The 21,578-nt window shown below is 38.3% G+C and overlaps 1 protein-coding gene across 2 annotated transcripts; it reads left to right on the forward strand.

Moving 5' to 3' along the window:
• Positions 1–16,001: 16,001 nt before the first annotated feature.
• On the forward strand, positions 16,002–20,088 carry il12ba (interleukin 12Ba). 2 transcript variants are annotated; one of them, XM_026357144.1, is made up of 8 exons: positions 16,002–16,528; positions 17,050–17,137; positions 17,241–17,525; positions 17,649–17,754; positions 18,074–18,309; positions 18,437–18,609; positions 18,817–18,938; positions 19,136–20,088. In XM_026357144.1, exons 2-8 carry the CDS (start codon positions 17,050–17,052, stop codon positions 19,182–19,184), a joined length of 1,059 nt encoding a protein of 352 aa, XP_026212929.1. In that variant the 5' UTR covers positions 16,002–16,528; the 3' UTR covers positions 19,185–20,088. The 2 variants fall into 2 exon arrangements, with proteins under 2 accessions (XP_026212929.1, XP_026212930.1); XM_026357145.1 differs by having other exon boundaries at positions 16,002–16,133.
• Positions 20,089–21,578: the final 1,490 nt, after the last annotated feature.

Here is a 21,578-nt window from a genome sequence, read left to right on the forward strand (position 1 = left end):
TTGGGCAATTCTTCTTTTGTGAAAAGAGCATTATTGACGAAGTACAAACATCATAGTAATGAGTGGAAATACAACAGACCCTGTATGTGCAATGTGAGACTGCAGTTTTTTGACCCACATGAGCACATGCTCTTACATTACTGAACTTATAATGCTGCGTGCAGTTACATGAACCAAGTGTGTATGTTTGCGCTGGTTTTTGGATCCAGCCACACTTCTCTTCCACAACCCCTTTTCTTTAAATCGATTCGGCTGTGGATGAAGGTGACTCACTGTTTTCTTCTTCACTCACCTTTATTGCAGCTATGCCTGGTTGCCATGCCCACATAGATGCACACAGAGAGCAGGGGGTTAAGAAAAGACAAGCTGTGGCCTTGTCATCTTTTACTGAGAGGGAGAAGGTAAGAAGCAAAACGGCAAAAGAGCAACAATTAGAGACTCCATGGGCAGAGGAGACACTCGGCCAAAACGTGGCCTTTCCTTAAAATCGGAGAAATATTATCTTAATGCTGCCATTAGCAGGAGCACAACACGGTGTCCCATGCTGCTCACTATGTTTTGATCTGTAGAATTGTACATGTGCTTGTAGCTGTTTACTGTGTTACGCTGTGAAACTATGCAAAGACTACAGACTATATATGCAAAGTGTGTCCTTTCATTTTACCACAGAAACACATCAAACCCAGAAATGATTTTCATTTTCAAGTCACTGCCCTGGATAGTAACAATTAACAGATCCCCTATTTTGGGAGCAGACATAGAACATTGGCTACCCGTGAAGAACCTGTGCTGTCATGGCCCCCAACATGTTCTCATTAAGAGAATCAGAATCACAGAGAGACAACTGGGGGGAACGTAGATCAAAACTAGACCATGACCTAAGCACTGAAACATAATCACTGGACTACACAGCTAAGAAGAATTATGTGGCTATTTTTGTTATAATATTATTGTTAAACACATTTTCCTATTGTCGATGTTAAAGGCATTAAAAATCCTTTTCATTTAACATTTTTATGACTATTTAACGACAGTAAATGCCACAAAAAGCATACGGCGGTGCACTTAATCTTCGTTTACCTTAAAAAACTAAATACTAGAACAAACCAAAGCAAAGAAATTAATAATATTCTCATGGTATTCTCTCTATAATAAAAATAAAAGGCTAAAAGACAAGCGACGCTCTGCAGATGTTTAGATTTGTTAAGTGTTTTTCTTAGTTCAATTATAAATTTGTACACATTATTTAAAAGTATAAAACGAAAAATCATTGCACGCATTGAAACCCTTTAAAGTAAGTCCCCTAACTCACCACTGGTTCGGCAGGTGGACTAGTGAGGGAGGACACGAGACACCTGTGACTCCCTCAAGGAGTTTCAAATGGGAGACACTGTTGCCTGGATTTCTACATTCCGATGGCCAAACGTAAAATTTCTCTCATCAGACCTTAGAAACCTCTTCCAGCTGACTTCAGAGTCTCTCACATGCCTTCTCGTAAATTAGCTGAGATTTAGTATGAGAACTCTCCCATAAAACTGTGAAGTGAGGAGAAGCCAGGCAACAGTTGTTTTATACACAGTCTCTCCCACCTCAGCTGCACAACATTGTAACTCCTGCAGAGGAATCACAGGTGTTGTGGTGGCATCCCACTATTAGTTCTTTTCTTGCACAAAGGGATATTCAATTGTCTTGTATCCATCATGGTGTAGTTTTTTACAGTGCAGGTGTATTTACGTATACTACAATTCTTGAAAAACAACCACTGCACACAGGTGATCTCCACCTAATTCAAACCAAAAGCTGCACCAGTGATAATGTAGGCAAGTAATTTTAAAGAGAATGAACATTTATACATTTATTTATTTTCAGTTTTGTGCTTTTAGTTAACGTACATTACCTTATCGAGATCTTTTTAAATGTTATGTTTTGTTTTGTTAAAAATCCAAATGAAGTCAACCATGATCCAAAGGTCAAAATGTTCAATGATGAAGGGTGAATACATTTTATGGGTACTGTGAATGTTAACTGTGAATGGGAAATCAAAGAATGAACCAGCTGCAGTCAAGCAGCACCAGGAATATGACCAAAGATGAACAGCTTCTGGTTAGGTAAGTGTCCATCATCCAGTGCTTAGTCACTGCCCGATGATTGTCTGCTTTACATCCAAATTTGTATATTTCTTTTGTGCTTTGCGGTGCCGCTTTGAAACATATTTCTTTACAGGATAGACGTCATTAGAGCGCTGACAAAGCCTGGCAAATGGGACCTTATCAGAAAGGCCATCTCCTATGTGTTTAATGAATAGTACCAACAGTAATGTAGGAGTAATAACATTTTATTGTTTCACTTCAGACCCAGTGTGTGTTTGTGTTTGTGTGTGTGTGCGAAGCTGTGTGTGGAGTACAGAGCCACAACAATAGAGGAATATGTCACTGCCCACCACTGCACTGTTGATTCACTCAGATGTTTTAACCCTGAAGGATGCAGTGATTAGTTCACAGGATGAATTTGATGCAGTAGAACCTGTGTCGCTGTCATGCTGACTGTTATAGGTCTTGATACTATAAACACTGTATTAATATTTCAACAAGGCTTAAAAGAAATCTGACAGATCCTGCAACACAAGCAATACAAGTGTGAAACACACCACCAAGTTTGTCAAACTTGTTTCCAGGGGTCGAGGTAACAAATTACATTTACTTTCATTACAGTGACTACACCATTGTAGGATTTTCGTCTATTGCAACCTCAGTACAGTCACAGGAGTTGTTGGTGTGACTATGGTGGGTGGAGGGCAGAGCTTCTTCATCACACAGGCTCGATCTGGCAATGTGTAAACAGTACAAACACACCACCCGGTGCCACCCAGCCAGCTTGCTCTGTGAAAAACACCTGCTATGTGGAATGACATGTGCATGCTGGGTCTTGCTAATAATGCTCATAGTGGACCCTCCAGCTGTTAAATCACTCAGCTCCATGTCTGACAACCAACCGTTTTGTGTTGGGTGTAGACTGCACCTTTGCTTTCTAACTGTAAATTGAGGTTAGTTTAGTTTAGTTAAAGCTAATAAACTAATGGTGTTTAATCAGTTGTATGCACTGCTGGCAAAGTGCAAGTGGCTATTGAGCTTGAGTGCATGTTCTTAACCACAAATGCTGTATGTGCACTGATAAAATGTACGTACATACATTGTTCTGATGATGTAATAGTTAGGGTTAAGGGGTTGTAAATTAGCTTTCACCATAAAATGTGATACAGAATTGTTTCCACAGAGGATATTTCAAGACATATTTTCACTTTTATCAGAATAATTATATTTTTAAGTAATTTTACTCAAACATTCTCCAAAGTTATGTAGTATTACCATTACTGTTTCCTCTCCAGCTTATTTGGAGAAAATGACTGCACACAATTTGTCAAACTGTTGCGGAAGCATCCGTCGGACAGGCAGACATCCTGGCTGAACTGTGACCTGTACTTGCTGTAACTGCACATCTGTAACATCACTTTGACCCACATAGTGGTTTGCATAATCTGTCTTATCTGCTGCCTTTGTTTACAGCCTTGTTCCAACAGACTTTGTTGTAGGCTACTGATAACTAGTGGAAACACTGACTAAAACTAAATAAACATAAGATCCAGCTGGATTTACTGTTGAGATGTCCACTGCTGGCCTAGAAAAGATATAAAGAGTTTAGAGCCCCAACATGTAGTTTGCACTCGTCTGCACGAAAACAGGTAAAATCTCCGTTCTGAGATGAGCATATGAGTCTTTGCACGTGTTCAGGAGGCCAGGCGTGACGGAGACATGAGGACAGAGAAGCTCTGTTTTATGGCTCGCGCAGGCAGAGTCATATGTTATTAAGAACGAGGAGCTGTTTCATTATACTGCCTGTCACTTTACATTAAACACAGCATGATCAATGTGACCTTGCTGCTTGGACCAAGTTAGTGCTCAGAGTGCTTCTGCGCACCACTTAACGAAAATGCAATGAGAAATGCTGTACTCTTGTACTGCTAATGCCACAGTTGTACATCAAAAGGACTTTTTAATGTACTTTCTCAAAACTTAAAACTATTATTTCAGTCTGCCATACAGCTGCGTTTAACAGTCTAGGTCCTGACCCAGTCTCACTCTTTGCAGTCTGTTGCTTTCTCTTTGATTTCTTTATGAAAATAATACTGAGTTCAGTGACCTGGCAGTGAAGCTGAAATCTTTTGGCTAAGCACTTGGTGTTGCGTTATGAAGTTGTCCCACCTTGGTTTTGTTAGTATGTAGACTTTTAATTATTCCCCGGCGTTCACATGAATGTCTTTAATGAAGTAGTGAAGTAAGCCAGCACACACACATAGCATCAGTGAACATGTGTGACCTCCTTATGGAGAAAGTTAACTATGATTAGTGCATTTTAATGACAATGTCAAGGTGGCAAATGTCTATAAAAACATGTCAAACCACTACCAATACTTGACTAAATACACTGCTTCCTCTGCTGGTTTTTCACTCTGATCTCAGATGGAGCTCTGCCAGAACTGCACACATGCACAATTTATACAATAACATCATCTCCGCACTTAGCTGAACTTTTCTTCATGAGATGAGCTCTTTTTCTCAGTCTGTTTTATATGTGCACGTAATTGTCTGATGCTGACCACATGATTATTGATCTCCCAACCCTCTGAAGGTTGCAGCTAGCTCTGCTCCTGGCATGTGAGTTCTTAACATGCAAGCCAGTTCGAATTAAAGCTGCCAAACGACTAAATGCAATCAGCTTGGAGAATGTGAATATGAATAGCTGCAACAGACTCCTGCTGAGATTCTACAGAAATAACCTAACTTTAGGAGGAATACTATAGAATTGAGCCACAAACCACAAAGACTGGACTTCATAAAGAGAAACTATCTTTTCCAACACCATCATGCACATCTATCATATAACTATTTTATCGCCTCTGCAGCTCGCCTATTCCTGCACAACTGAAAACAATAAATGTGAATGGTATCCCTTATGATGGGTTTCCAGAAAAACTCATTCGATAAGTGGAAATTGTTTAGCTACAATTTAGTACTTGGCCAACCGCAATATAGTTGAAGATAACTGACCCTCAAGCTAAACATTTAAACTGCTGAAGTTATTGTCAGCTTTTCCATTTTAAGCCTTCTGAAAGAAGAAGAAGAAGATTTTTTTATTATTATTATATTTTTGTGAATAGAGATGAAATGGCGTAAGTCAAAATGTTAAAACTTGACCTATCAAGATGGAGTCGAACTTTAGAGAATGACTCAAATTATTAACTTTAGCGTCTACAAAATGTCTTGTGTAGGTGAATTAATGACACTGTACTTCCAAATTGATTTGTGATTTCTCTTTTAGCTCATAAACACAGTGCAGTAATAAGTATTAGGACTTATTGAGAGGATGCCCACAGCATTTGAATGCTTTACAGGATGTTCTGTGACTACAGACAGTAAAAATTTCCTTTTAAAGTCAGAGACTTTTTGTTTGTTAACTTGAAGTTCTCTCATCCAGTTTCCTTTAATGTGCAGGGTCGTGTAGTTTTTAATCAATAAAGAAGGCATGTATTTAAACGCACTTGCTCACTTCTACCGATGATTTGAGTAGGCAACTAACACGTGCATCCAATCCTTGTAAGTGCACCACCTGCCATTTAAGATTTTAATGTATTTTTAAAATGTTTATGCTCACTGCTGTATGTCTCTAAAATATCTGTTTAATTTGGATGGATCATTTCCCACTAACACATCCAAGACAGGGGCATTAAGATATCTCAGCAAGTGTCAAACTCAATCCACTTCAGACAAATGTCTCCTATTAAGTAATGAATGATAGGCCTCAGTTCTTCTACCCAGGTTCTGTGCCAATCCCACATTATTCATCCCATGTTATGAATAATGCAGTGTTTTAATTCTGAATTTAAGCGAAAGCTGCATTAGCAGAATCTCTAATATTAGTGTTGTGTTCCGGAAGAGAGCTGATATAATTATCAAATCTGATTGCTCTCCATCTCCACCATCATCTCTGACGTGTTGTTTACGAAATAGGAATCAAAGGGATAATAGACTAGCATACACCTGCTCAGTCACCTGCATATAAATGGGAATATTTAGCAAAGACAAAACTGCATCTTAAAGAACCCGAGTAGGAGAGGCGACACGGAGGTGGAGGTGCTCCAGGCCTTTCCTCTCTTCCCTGCTCACCTTTTTATTTCCACAGCACATAATGGCTCAATAGACATTGGTCCCCATTTTTTCACCTGGACCAATGCTGAGCTAAGATTTGAATTTAAAATACAAGTTGCCCCCTCGTAAGAGTCAGTGTTTATTCTATCATAGTTGTTCTTTTTGTATACAGTTTATCTGTGCTGAGAAATACAGACATACTGTAGGAAATTACCTGCGTTGGGTGGGGACTGCTGCAAATATTTCAGTAAATTACTGCTTATTCTGTCGGATGTATTTTTGTTTTTTGAACAAAAATTACACAGGATGTGAGCCTTTCCCGAACAACAGTTGCTATAGCAACAAGTTCACGCACGTGCACAAGTGGAGCAAGCTTTGTATAACTACAAGAAGATAACATGATGGGTAATTATAAACTACCTAAACAGCTAGACTGACAGACGCACCTCAGGGTGTGCATCATTTCACCTTAATACCTCACAAATGGAGGAACATTTAACTTGTTTTAACTTCTATATTAAAAAAATAGAATAGTGAGTTCTGCCTTTACCATAGTCATATGACCTAAGGATGTACTGCTGCTCTATGTCACTCATCTAAACATGCTAAACAATGAGATTATACACTCAAAATTACCACTTTTGTGCCGGAAATCATTATAAATACATTGTCTGAATGAAAGAGATCAAACAGTGAGTTCAACGTTCTGTAATGAAGTGTTTAGCAGCATTTAAAGTCATTTGTCTGCTTTAGTTTTTGTCAGAGGTCTGTTTTTATGGCTGAAGAGTGACAAAATGTTAAATGTGATGGACAATTATCTAATAAAAGCTCAAAATATTTGACTGGTTTTCAGAACACACAGGAAATGTTTACGGATAACTCAGAATAAATAGTGATTTGTAGTTCATGGCTAACAGAGAAAGACCACAAGATTCATGCAATGCACATCATGTATTTTCCGGGCGTATTAAATGAGGCAAACGTTCCAGTGGATATGTACAGTGTGATAATAGCAAATGCAGACAGAAGTGGTTAACCCAAATACTATGTCAACTTTGTACTCCCACACCACAGTTCAGCAAATATGCACCATCATCAAAATGATTTATAATAAACATGAACTCAGTTTATTTAGGACACTTATTCAATAAGAATGAATTATAACAGAGGAACATTGCAACTGTGTTAAATAGAAAACTAAACAGGCTGTTAATTGGATGTAACTCAAGTTCCTTTTGGAGTTTTCTGAGAATGTGCAGCACCCATCTGGGCCGGCAACTTGACAAGTGTAAATATCACCACCTCCTTGAAACAGGGCCGTGAACTGAGCCAGAACCAGCCAAGGCCTTATCTTTTTTACTTCTCTAAAGTGAGTTAGGACCATTGAAAGAAAGTTGCTGTCCTACATCAGTGCTCTGGTGAAGGAAATTAAATGACTCACTGGCCAAATTCATTGGCCAGTGAGTGTTGAATGCTGGTCGTGTAGGGAACGCTTACACCTGACTAGCAGCGAGTGAGTCGATCAGGGTGCTGAGAACCGAACTAGAATTCCCCCAACATATTATTACTTTAACTACATAAATACACAGGGTCATAAAAAATGTAGTAGGAACGAGGTAGAGAAAATAAATAATGACATGAGTTGAAACAGGAAAAGAGCAGAGTTCATGTAAGGGGAGAAAATAAGTTCAGTAGAACTTGCATGAGTTACGGCCATGGGAACATTTTTTCTTTGTTGTCACTTGAATCACTGTATATGTCCTAATTGTGGGAAATAAATTGCATTTTTGAAAGAATGTAATCCGTTTTAGATGTATTCAGTTTTCACTATCTGCTTTACTAATAAAATGCCCCCATACGTAGGTTCTTTCTCTGTGGAGCCCAACATGTTGCTTGAAACCCAGCACGTGCTTCTACAAATGTACCACAAATTGGTCGGACGTGTGCCCAAACATAACTATAAAAAACATTCAAACACGCCTGTGGAGGTACAGTAAGAGGAAATCTTCTATTGCAGCAGTGATACGGTAGGGTACAAAAAAATGAATAAATAAATAAAACAAAATAATAAGAATAATTCTCAGTGAATGTTTTACATGTACAGATGTGAAATGCAGTGTGAAATTGATATGTTAAAGTCCCTCTCCACTTTGACTTACTGTTAGCTCACTGTGCAGAATGGTGCGCTACGTGTGCCGGGTTTGACACTGAAATGCTGTTTTCACATTTCTCTCCTGAAGGAAGACGGTTCCTCTGTAGTTGGGGGGTTTATGACATGACAAGTCTGGTGCCAGTCAGGTCCCAATACGCAATTGTGTGCATTATGGAAACTAGAAACCTCCGCACACTGACAATGGACTTGTCTCAGCTTGTCTTGCGTCTGTCAGTTAAACTTTCCTTGAGAGTTTTGAAATGAAAAATAGTTGCAAATCAGATTCAGAGTCAGATTTTTCTGCGGGGAAGATGATTTCTTTTTTAGTCCCAGCAATTTAACCTCTTTATGGAAAGAATTATTGTTGAGAGCAGTAACTGTAAAGTAGTTTTATCTGTCTGGAGATGTTTGATAAACAGCAGTTCCTTAATATGTCAAAAATACCTGCTTACATGTTTACAATTGAACATTAATAATGTATAATTGTCATTCCTAGGAGACACCGTTGCTTAGCTACTGATGTTTGAATTGGGTGCACAATAGCACGTGTACTTTACTGGACTTTTAAAGCCACTTGTACCATTTGTTGCGGTGTCTACTTTTGTGATTCTGTCTCGGCCATTGATCTGCATTTCTCCCATAAGCCTAGAGGGACACATTTTAAAAATCAACCTGTCGCTCACATTTATTATACACTAAATGAGATAAAGCGAGCTGAGCACGATAAAATGTTCCACGGAGTTAGAGGTCATTAACGACTTTCAAACACCAGCACATCCATTCCCCCATTGCAAGTCCTTCTCGCACACTTGCTCAAGCATTTGAGTAAGAGAGAGGAAACAATGCCATGGCGTGACCCTGCCTTTGAAGAGGCTGCCTTGTTGGGCGTTTGACATTCCACTGGCATGGCATCACAGCTTTACCGCTCTACATATCAGCTCTTGCAGCTCAGATAAGACAACGACGAGACCAAAATAGTCCATTACATTGACTGTGCCCTATACTACCATTAATCTTTGATCCAAAATGGCACCTGAATGCATCTGAGCTATGTGCTACCTTTAATCAAACATACAGATTAGTCAATCCTGTTTATTCCTCTTCTCGACAGGTATCTTTCCACAACAAAACGATCCGTGAGTCACCACCAGATTGCTCAGCATCAGTCAACAACCCTGTCCGACAGGAACAAGCTGCAGTAATTCACAGACAGTTGTTCCTGTTCATATCATCATGTTAAACTATTTAATCAGGTAGTCTCGTTGAGATCAAATCTCTTTTTCAAGCCTCGAGAGCAAAAGGTATTCATAGTCATAAACACAGCTAGCTTCAAACGAGAGAGAGAGAGAGACAACACAAAAAATAGAAGAAACAATCACATTTAACACAAGTCAATATTTCCGATAAACAAAGAAAACTTTGTATAATGGTGTAATGATGTATTTGACAGCATCCGCCACTGTTTCAGGCCTCGTCTGCAAACCACAAAGACTCTTCAGCATTGATGAAAATAAACGCATCCTCTTCTCAGTTGATTTTTAGCAGCAGTCCCATTCTTTCAACCAAACATCTCTCTTCTCATTTTTCTTGACACGTTCTTCCTTCTTTACATCAGCTTCATTTATAGATATAGTCTTTTTTTCAAATGTTATTTTTCTATTTGTCCGAAGCATGTTTCATAGGAAAGTGCTACTTTTCAAGAGGCGCCAGGGTTGATAAGACAAATCATTCTATGCCTGTGTGTGTGTGTGTGTGTGTTCTCATCCACAGGAAAACAACAGAGGTGAAACAGTTCCATGCTACAGATAAGATTACCTTGAAGGTAACATCAGTCTTGTGATAGGCATTAACTTAAAAAAAAAAACACTTAAAGTGAAGCCGTCTTTGTAGAGCTGACAGGACATTCATGTTCTCTTCAATTCGCTGTCATCCTTTTATTATCACAACCGCACATGCAATTGTATTTGATGTCGCTATGGTAATGTTGTGATGTGCTGCTTTCCACATAGCGGGCCGGATTAGTGTATTTTGTCTCCAGTTTCTCTGGTTTTACTTCTCGCTGAGTAAAGCTCTGTGGCAGACAGCCAGGATCCCAGGCAAGAGTCCAGACTTTTGCCCTGTGCCGCTATAAGGACACCATAACAAACACATTAATTAAAGAAACAGAAGAAGAGAGAAAAAAGTGATATGCATGTAGAGCTGGGCGCCATGCCTAACACTTGGAGATAACCGCCAGGCCAGAGGTCAAGTTGTTCAAAGCATATTTGGCCAGACGAGGCCAGTGCTACAAGCAGACGCTGAAAATAACACTTAATGGGAAGTGATCCGTGAGTCACTGAGCTCATTTGTTCTATTTGATGCACACAGACGCAGACGCAGACAAAAGTCACTGACCTCGCGACTGTGTCTGATGGAGCTGTTCGACAAAAAACAACAGTTTTGCATGAACCCGCTCCTTTTTTATATGGTACAGTACCACCCACTGAAAATAGTCTCTATCCCACACCCTGTGGCCTGATTTAAAGGGAAAACTATCCTTCCTGGAAATAAAGAAGGACATTTAGAGGCCCCTGTGTGGTCCACTGAAACTAATCCTGCACTTTTTAATATTGCAAAGTCTTGGCTGAACCAGCACTGGAGTAATCCTAGTGTTCAATGTATAGTTAGAAAGAATGTAATCCAATGCTGCAACCTGCCACATGGATTCCCTTAAGATGCAAAACGTATTATTGTAACAAGAGAAATCTTTCACACTTGCAAAGTTTATAACCACTTTTTCTTCAACTTCACACTCACTGCAGTTTAAAGATACTAATTATTGCATTTGATAAGATACCAATCATGTGATAACGAACTCTTTCTCTCCTGTCTTCACTTCAAAGATGTCAGTGTGTACTTCCCGTAATAACCTCTTGCTTTCAGCGCACAATAGAGAAAATCAATGTCCTAAACATTTTCTGGCGTTCCTGTATTGTTTCGTTGATTGTTCCCTTTCCTTCTCTCTTGCCTATTGAAAGAAACATCATCACTTCTCCTTGAGAATTCTTGAACAAAGAAAAGAAGAAACTCTTTGTTAGACAGAGAAGGCCCCTTTGTAAAGCGCTTTGATCACATTGATCTTCTTCTTGTTCCCTCCTCTTGCTTTAGAACTATATTTTCTTCTTTAACAAGTTTCTTGGTGCAGATTCTGCCAGCGACTTTCGGCCTGTTTTTAAAGAGAAACTTTATAGAAAGTCTGGGAACAGGTGATATCATGCCAGAGAAAATCCCTCCACCTCCTCCACACCAGGCTACCCCTCAGCGACCCTGTTCTTCTGAGAGAGGACGATAAACAGAGCGGTGCCAGCCTACATTTTCCTGACAGAGGACGATAGAGACGCTGTTGGGATGGTGGCTTCATTAATAACTTTTTTTGTCTGCAGCGAGACTCTTGTATTAAAACTCTCTGAACTTTGCCAACTTCGTAATTTATTCTGAAAGGGGCTTTAGTGTTTGTTTCCTTCTGCTCGAGTTCTATCAAGAGATGATTACAAGTCAAATGGAGTCTAGCTGCCCAGCGTCAAGAGTTACTGATTGGAACGTGAACACAACCATCTTTGATCATTAGGAGAATTCAGTGATTAATCAAAGGCATTTAGAGCGAATTCCCATCTTTCAGAATTTCACTGAGGTAATAGAAAATAAATAAACAAATAATAATAACAGTCATTACACAAGACCACTCGTTGGTAGAATTGCTGGATGCACCCACTCATGAAATCTCCCAGACAAAGGACATGGAGGTGGGGAAGAATGATTGGTAATTATTCAACGTGACATGTGGTAATAACTTTTTTTTTTAACCTTTTCTTTCAGATTTGGGGCAATTTTAAGGTCATTTGTGCATGCAAACCTTGAGAGAGAATTTTCTTTGAGACCTAATGAAACTGACATAATAATGATAATAGATGATCATTTATTGTCTGTATTTTTAGCCATACTACTGCAAGGCTTTGCCAGTCGGTCGGTATAAGATGATTGTTCCACCATTTTGTCCACTCTGAAACTTTACAACAGTTATTAAATGGATTTCTTGAACCTTCATGATAGTGACTCAGCTTAGTTCAGTTTGAACATTTAATGTTCAGCATTTGTTTGTACATGTACTGAACATGTTTAGTTAGCATGTTGATGTTAGACAACATCAGACAGCTGCTAACACGGCTGAGTCATCAGAAAGAAACAGTGATGTTCCAGAGATGGTTTAAATTAAATATAAAACTGAGAATGAACCGTTTAAATAAGAAAAACAGATGCTACAGTTTTCTGATCCACTATAGATTATCAAAATTAAACCTCTACATGTCACATATGTGACAAGATGAATAAAATTACAAACATCACTATACAGTATCTACCATGAATCATGTCTCTACTCCTCTGGCTTCCAGATGCATGCACAGTAAAAATTCCTCACATCCTCGCATCACATTTTGACTTTATTGTTAAGACAAATGTTAACAGCAGTATGGTTAATGCAGTATAAACCCCTCACATCACATGTGTAGTCCCAGTCCCAGAATTTTCCACCAGCCTCTGAGTTTATACAAACACAGGCCCCATTTCTCCCTTTATGTGATTTCAGGGAGACTATGCATGCACAGACACACATACAAATGAGCTTTAAGAAAGCCAGCCAAAGCAAATTAAATACCACAAAGGTCCGTCTATATTGAAAAACAAATTAGTTAGTAGCTCAGAATCACAAAGCTCTCTGTGAGCGAAGAGAAGGAGCGGTGGCTCGAGCTGCTGACTTTTCTGTACCTCCACCAGCTCCTCTCCTCATCTCTCTCTACTGCACACACATGACATCATCAGCGTCTTTTCTCTGCCCCTCGTTTCTCTCCTTTCCATCCCTCACACAGATGAGATCATTGCACTGATTTCATTCCAGCTGTTACGGTTTGGGGGAATGTGGGAGAAATTCCAGGGCAGCGCCACAGATCACAAGCCCATGCAGAGCCTCTTGCCCAGCCGTGTAATGTTCAACAGCTGCAAAACATTGAGCAAGGACACCAGCCATACGCAATTAAATCTAAATCTCTACATGTGCCATAGTATGAGTGATGCAATATTATTGCTTAATTTGTGCTGACTGCGTGACAGATTGGACTGATTGAAGGATTGAACAGATCTGAACTGTTACCTCAACAGGTTAGACAGCTGTCCATTTCAAAGGAACCTGTGGGGACATCTAGTGGTCAGACACAAATACTGCATATAGGTTCTTATGGCTTTACCAAAAAACAATTAATGTAATGTACAGTAGTACATGTTGTTTCCTGTCAAATACTTCTAATTTAAGCTAAATATTTGGTGTTAAGTTACTCCTCTAAAAATAAAAAGTCATAAAGTATTAAGCGAATTAAAGATTATTAAGTATATTTTTAATCTGTCATATAAACCCCCTCTAGAAGGTCAATGTTGTACGCATTTCTTTCCAAATATGAAAATTGAAAACTGTGTCAGCAATATTAGAACTCCTTATGAATTACAAAAGTCTCCAACTTTCCCCAGAAGGAAGTTTTAAATGCCAGCGACTGAGCAGATGTTTCACACTGTGTATATTTTAAACAAAACACATGTGTCCATATGCATGTGACCACCGTGAAACAAAAAGTGAACATGAGCTTACTGGACGGTGAACGCAAAACCAACCACAAACAATATACTTAGTCATGAGACTGAGAACAAAAATGTCTTCACTGGAGCTGGTGTTACAGCCTAATATCATTTACCTAAACACACGGTCAGACAGAAAGAAATTCCAACATTAAGAAATTCTTAGCTTCAAAACCTGATTTAACAAGTGGGCACGCACCAAACAAACAAATAAAAACATGTTAATTCTAACTTCTCAGTGCATAAAGAAAGAATGAGTAGGGAAAACAACTGTGGTGTGCTTATTGTAGAACTAATGAAACATTCAGAGCTAAATGTCCTAGAAAAAAACATAAATCTGCAATAATCTTCAGTTGCTGCTCCAGTGTTGATCTGTTGTTTAAAATGTTGTTATTTAATTAACATAACTAATGGAAAGTATAGGAACTGATCATTAGACATCCACTGCTTTGTCTGTCTACACAGTTGGCTTTTGCCCCAAGTTTCTTTAACCTTTAACAGTTTCTTGATTCCATTGTCCCATATGCTGTTATTATTGCATCATACGACTGTCATATTATCAGTCCTCTGGGTCTGATACTGATACCTTGTCGTGGATAAGCAATTTTTTTTTTGTTCCCTTCCTTGGTTTCACTTTGACTCGAAAAGAATGGCGGGGAATGAGGGCCTTGCCCAGGTCTGCTACGTCTTCTCTAGGTGTAATACATTGCCTTTTCCCTTGAGTTTGACTTTGTCACAATAGGCTACTGTCTGTCATTCATTGTTAATCATCACTGGTGCCAAACCTGTTTTACAGGTGACTCCATTTGGCACACAGACCAACTTGGTAAAGTTGTTATACTAAGCTATATGTAAGTTGCTATTACCAATAAAAGTTCCTTAATATAAATAATTTAATAAATAGATACCAACGATTGTTACTGGTTGGAATTGAGATTTCAAGAATATGAACATTCGACTATGAGGGAATCAAATAGAAAATGAAAATTAAACAACACAACAGAAACAGAAACAAACAAACAAAAATTGAAATAATATATTCAAATTCCAATACCTTATTTGACATGCCTGTTGTTCATTTACAGGACACATAGGCAAGGATGAATCAATAATTAGGGGAATGGCTGAGAATACACATGGAGAAACCTATGATAATGAACATGGTGTCCACTGCTGTTATTATATTAGTAGATACCAGTAGGCAGAAAGCACCCAGAGAGCATGTACTGTACCATAAAATAATTAATCATAGTAGCTAATTATTGTAATGTGATAAAATATATGAAGGCCAGACAGCTCATAAGGAACAATTAACATTTATTATCAAAGTAGATTACGAGAATGGAGAATGGGAAGAAAAAAGTATTTTTAGTTCTCATTTTCTAATTTGGAATAAGTTTTCTGTGTGTCTAATGATCCTCTCAATACTCTATTGATAATTTAGCTAAAAACAACATTAAATAACTGCATGAGAGTAAAAAGCCTACAACACCAGGAGGTATTTTGACATTTGAACACAACAGTAACACAATTTAGTCTAAAATGACTATTTCAATTCATCGAATATGTTTGATAATTAATATATAATAAGTTAATTTTAATGATTATATAGCTTTTATTTTCTTTTTCTCTTTGATTACAGATTAGATTTGAGTCTTTTGATATAAATTGAGCCGCTTTGTGGCAGATTTAGGTTTTCTTCATTAAGTTAGTTTGCAATAGTTAAGGATGTGCTTTTATTGTGAAAGTTGGGTCCGGAAGTTTAACCCCCCCGCACCTACACACTAAACTTTTCTTGGGAGAGCGACAAATTAAATATTTTTCCTTTCAAGTATATTAATTATTTACTCCAATTCTCTAACAAGCAGTTTAAAAGTTTGTTGCGCCGCCATTATCATTATCCTTATTATTATTATTATGATTATTATTATTATTATTCATTGTGATGTGTGACGTCGTGCATGCCGTGTGACGTAACAAGACACCTGAGCGCAGGCTGTTTATGTGTTAACAAAAGTGAGTGAAGTAATGAAATAATTGTGCCAGGAGAGAAAAAACCCCCTGTGTAATGGGGACAGTTCAAAAAGGAAAATCTCGGGAGACTTGGCTTTTCACAGGTAGGAGACTGGTGACAGGAAAACAATGGGTGACAAAGAGAAAATGAGAAAATCCTGGGAAACCCTGACAACCTGAAACTAGGCTAAACAAACAGGTATGCTAATGGCAGCAGCTAGCTAAACAGCAGCGTTACGTTAATTAAAGGGTAGAAATCCTCCGGAGCAGCCCTGTAATTCTGCTTATGCAGTGGGGCAAATTGTCATAGACGAGAATGAGCTCATTAGTGTCAGTGAGGCGCTTAAGTGGAAGTGAGTAAAGGTGACTGGATACCTCTGAATATAAAACGAAGTTTCACTGGGCTTTTGCTGTGGGGAAGTTTGCGCGTCTGAAATGTCGCTGTCATAAAAGTCGCTCAGCGTCGCAGTCTTCACTCACTCTGGACACCGATGACAAGGTAAGGTGACTTACGGATTAACACGGCCAACGAACTGTGCAGGCTTTAAATTAACTCTTAATAATGTGATGTCAGATTCATCGACATCCACTCAGACCTTTTTTCTAGTTTGATTTTTTTCTAGTGTTCATGCAGTGTGTGATTCAAATCAAATTCAATTTTTTCTTGACATAGGTAGACACTGATGAAAGTTAAAATGAATCATTAGTTAATGTGTGAAAACTCAGCCAGTGCGTCTTTCTAACTTTGTTACTGGCACTGAAGTCACATCTCTTGATTTTAATGATGTTGTTACATCATAAACATCACAATCCTGCAAGCTGCACTTTTGGCTATTGAGAGTTTTTGTGAACTTGTTTTTATGTTTTTATTTATATCTTAATTTATTCCCAAACACAACATTAATGTTTTTGTTTTTTTTTTTGTATTATAAAGTCAAGATGTAATGTTGAATTGGGCGTGTGTCATTTTCTTTCTTCTCCTCACTAACTCCATCTCTCCCTCTGTCGTCTGTCGTTCAGATGAAATTACTCGTTTTCAGCATCATCTTTGCATTTCTACGAGGCAGTAGCCAAAATCCTAAGAGTCACTGGACTCTGCTCCCCAATAGTACGTATAATCTCTGTCAGAATACACTACACAGAGTTCAAATAATTATACACCGAGCTCTTTTAAACTCTATGTGTGTGTGTGTGTGTGTGTTCTTTGTTAGTTCTGGTTGTGGAGGTGAATGGCTCTGTGGGTCAGCAGCACCTGAGCTGTTTATCAGAGGACGAGCTGATGAAAAGAGGCAACAAAACGGAGGATATTTTTTGGAAGAAGAACGGAGTGGAGGAGCCTCAAAGAGGGAACACATACCTTGTGCAGCTGGAGGAAAGCTTAGGAGGTGGTAAATACAGCTGCCACAGCAAGGATGGATCACTGCTTAACCACACTGTGGTCCTGATTCAAGAGGATGAACCCACGAAGAGGAAAATCTTAGTGAAAACTGACCAAGGTATAATCTAATGTAAAACATCCCACTGTCATAATGACACAGCAGCTAGAAAGTAATGGAATTTTAGTGGTATTTGTGTTTTCGGTTCCTTTTTCTGACTGTTTACGTGTCTTCTTTCATTAGACGATTATTTAAAGTGCTCTGCTCAAAATTACAACGGAGAGTTCCAGTGTTCCTGGACCTGGCACAGCAGTCGCATTGGCAAAGTAGCATTTATCAGAGCTCAACGGTAAGCTCACAGACTGTTGAAATGTTTTCTGTGTTCCCCTCCAATAATAACACAGTGTTTAGAAACATGTCAGAGTTGAGACTACACAGTGACACCCATAAATACCTCCTTATAAAAGTAAACCCAACAAAATACTTTTTATGTTATGGTCATGACTTAAAGTGAGATTTAATATGAAAATAGTAGAGCTGCTCTTGAATGATTGATTGCTTCTGCTTTTATCCATAACTCTCACCTCAATAGCTTCTTTCACCTGTTTGTCTATGAGACATCAGAGTGCTCTATGAATAAAAAAAAAACTTATATTTTTTTAATGCAGCGTTTCTGATAATAATGCTGAGTGTTCTGTGGACGCCAGTGGTCAAAATTGGACGTGCTCCTCGAGTGAGAGTTCTTTCACATGTTCAGTGATCAGCAGCGGAAACGCAATCTCTTGTGTGGACGAGCTGCACTGCCCCTACGCTGAGGAGGGCAAGCAGATCCACATCACTGTGTATGTGAGGACTGACTCCCTGGTGGAGAACTACTCCAAACACTTTTTCCTGTCAGAGATAGGTGAGACACCTCAGGGAGACATTTTTTATGTTTTTGCGTGTACTTTTCTTATTTACCTGTTTTCTATTTCTTCGTCTTTGTATCTTTGTTGTCATCTCACAATGACTTTTTCTTTATCCTTCAACAGTGAAACCTGATAAAGTGAGAGTCAGTCGAGTCAATGCAACTGTGATAAAGTGGAGTTACCCAAGCTCGTGGAGCAGCCCCTACTCCTACTTTCCCCTCACTTTCGAAATCGCACAGCTCAGGGGAAGGTGCAAAAGGTGTGGAAATCCATGCAGTGACTCAAAATCCACAAAGGTAAGAGGACCTTATTGATTGTGATATGAATCTTACATAAAAGCAATGCTTCACAGCGTTAAAATAAAAAAGAAATGTTAAACCTTCAGAACAGGATTTGACACAAATGATAGGAAATCCCTGAACTCAAAACAGAACCAAAAATCAAAGTAGAGAGTAAATATTTAATAACGTTAGTAACTGAGATGTTTTTTTTTTTTTTCTTAGATCTTGACAGTCCACTCTACAGAAATCTGTAAATTTGAAGTCAAGCACAAGATCAAGGCCATCTGTGTCCGAGCTAAGGATGCTCTCTGTAACTCACAGTGGAGTGAGTGGAGCCACTTCAGGTCAGTGCAGTCCACAATAAAAAGTTAACTTATTTTATTATTAATTTACATCTCAGGAACTCAAGATGTGGACAATGTTGTAACTTCAAATTAAAGTGCTCTATAAATATATTTTTTTTAAATTCTTTGTCACAGCGTAATTGGAAAATTAAAGTTATTTCAGACTAATTCTCCTCATTGTTTGTGTTGCATGACAGAGTAAGACGAGGCAGAAGGAACAGACAGAAAAACAGAAAACGAGCGTAACAGAAGATTTCTACCACTGGGCATGTGAAGAAATGCTATTTGTATTTATTTGATTTAATATATTCTTATTTATCTTATGTTACATCATGTAACTATTCTCAGTGGCAACCAGGGCTGTTTAGCTTTCTGCCAAACAAAACAAAATGTCATTTTTCTCTTCACATTTACAAAGCCTCTGCCTTATTGGGAAAAAATGCTTGTGCAAATTCACATGTTGTGCAAAGTTTTCTTGTGTAGTCCTTTGAGCAGCTTTTAACGAGAGGCCTGTACTTTACATTCATAACACCTTGTGCCCTTTTAGAGAACAGAAACTTCAATAGTTGTTTCTATTTAACCAGCAAACAACAGGTCTTATCAGCTGCTCAGATCTCATGGCTTTTCCCTAACCCTGTAGGTGAGTGTGTGGCTACTGGTGGAAACTCTCTGCCTCACTATAAAACAAGTGACAGAGCTTTTCAACTGTTGCCCAGTAGCTGGAGGCATCTGTGGTGCTGTGTGGTTTCTCTCCAGTCACATGCCATGGGTTTGTGTAGTCATATTATCCCATCGACTGATGCTCTTGCTGTCACCATTCTTCTCTTGGTTGCCCACGTTTTTAAAAAGCAGCTACATTAAAAAATTTACAATCCGTCATGTCAGACCGGTCCCATCACGTGCATTCGGTCTTCTGTGACTTGCCATCACCAACGCATACAGATGTTATTTTCTCCCCTCTGTGTCACTATAAATTAAGAGAGGATACAGTAATGTGAACACTTATTAACATACTGATACTTTATTTTTCTTCTTATGTATCTTATGTTGGATGTTGTATTGTACTGTGTTGTGTGTGTTGTCTTTGGGTAATCTACTGCACCACTAACAGTGGCTTTTTGTGGACAATAAAGTTAATATTGATCAATCATCGTGCATCTGCTTCACATTATTGAACACATTAGAACAGTAAATAACTATAACTTTACATCCCAATCAGCTGGAAAAACAACAAAAAGCAGGTTTTCTGTGAAAAAAAATAAATAAAAGGTTAACGAAAAACATTTTTAAACTCCCTTGACTATATATATATATATATATATATATATATATATATATATATATATATATATATATATATATATATATATATATATATATATATATATATATATATATATATATAGTAACCTGACTGAGATTGATGACTGAGTTCACAGGCAGAGTTTCTCAGTATGCTTTGTTTCCCTATGACGGTAAGTCTTGTATTGAGTATATTAATAGAATAACTGGTAACATTAGGGTATTGACCTCTAAAGGCTAAGGGGCTAGAGGCTGCTGGCATCCTACAGCCTTTTGTATGATGTGACTCCTCATCACATGTTATGGACATGAGCTTTCATTTGATATTCTCTGGTTGCTTTTAGATGTGATGATAGTACAAATAAAAAAAGAGTCGAGTCATTCTCTAGCATTTTTTTTAATGAAATGTTTTTTTGTTTGTTTGTTTGTTTTTGTTACTGTATCCCTAATCTATCTTGATCGTTACATCTGGTCTAGATCTAGATTTAATTAGGATTTATCTCGTGAACAAACAATAAAAGGTAATGGCAACTTTTCCCGAGGTGTAACAGAACAACAACAGCAACAACAATGCCAGGAGGAGCTTAGAAGAAATTCACATATTAAATCATCTGTAAACAGCAAAAAACAGTGGCTTTGGCTTTGTGGCTCTTTACCCCACTTCAGGGGAATTAATCACCCTCCAGAGATCTGAACCTGAAATTCCAGCATAACTAATAACAAAATCGATTTACAGACATGTATATGGCCAAAATTCCATATCACATGCAAGAAAAGCCCGAATAGCTTAACCAACATCATACCAATAGAATAGTAACTATCACTCTTCCCTTTATTGGTCTGTAACTTGGCTTGTCAGGAGGTTGTGGTTAACCTTCTGTTCACTTCCCTGTCAAAAGCAGAAGAGTAAGTCATGTAAGCACTTTCAGAGCTGACGTACCACACATATTAATCCTGACACCCCTGACCTTTGCTTTTTTCCTTATGTTAGAGAGGGCACTTACTTATGGGAAATGTTTCTAATTTTGTCCCTCTCTGATTTTCTAGAGCCTAGGCCATACATTACAATAAGCTGTTAAATAACCTCAACAGTTAAAGACACTCACTTTTCAATCAGATATTATCAAAGAAGCATCTAATTCCTATTTGCAAAGTTGGAACCTGTGAGTCTTTGATTTGTTACAGTAACAATGAGTTGAACATTTCATACAGTATGTTCATCCTATAATTAAATAGGATTATCGTAATAAAAACGCACCTAATACAAGAAGCCGTTACTTTTAAATTCAAAGCACACTGTGATGGCAGAGACAGTGACGAAGACAATTCACTTGTGAA

Source organism: Anabas testudineus, chromosome 10 (assembly GCF_900324465.2).
Source record: "Anabas testudineus chromosome 10, fAnaTes1.2, whole genome shotgun sequence".
In the NCBI taxonomy this organism is placed as follows: domain Eukaryota; kingdom Metazoa; phylum Chordata; class Actinopteri; order Anabantiformes; family Anabantidae; genus Anabas; species Anabas testudineus.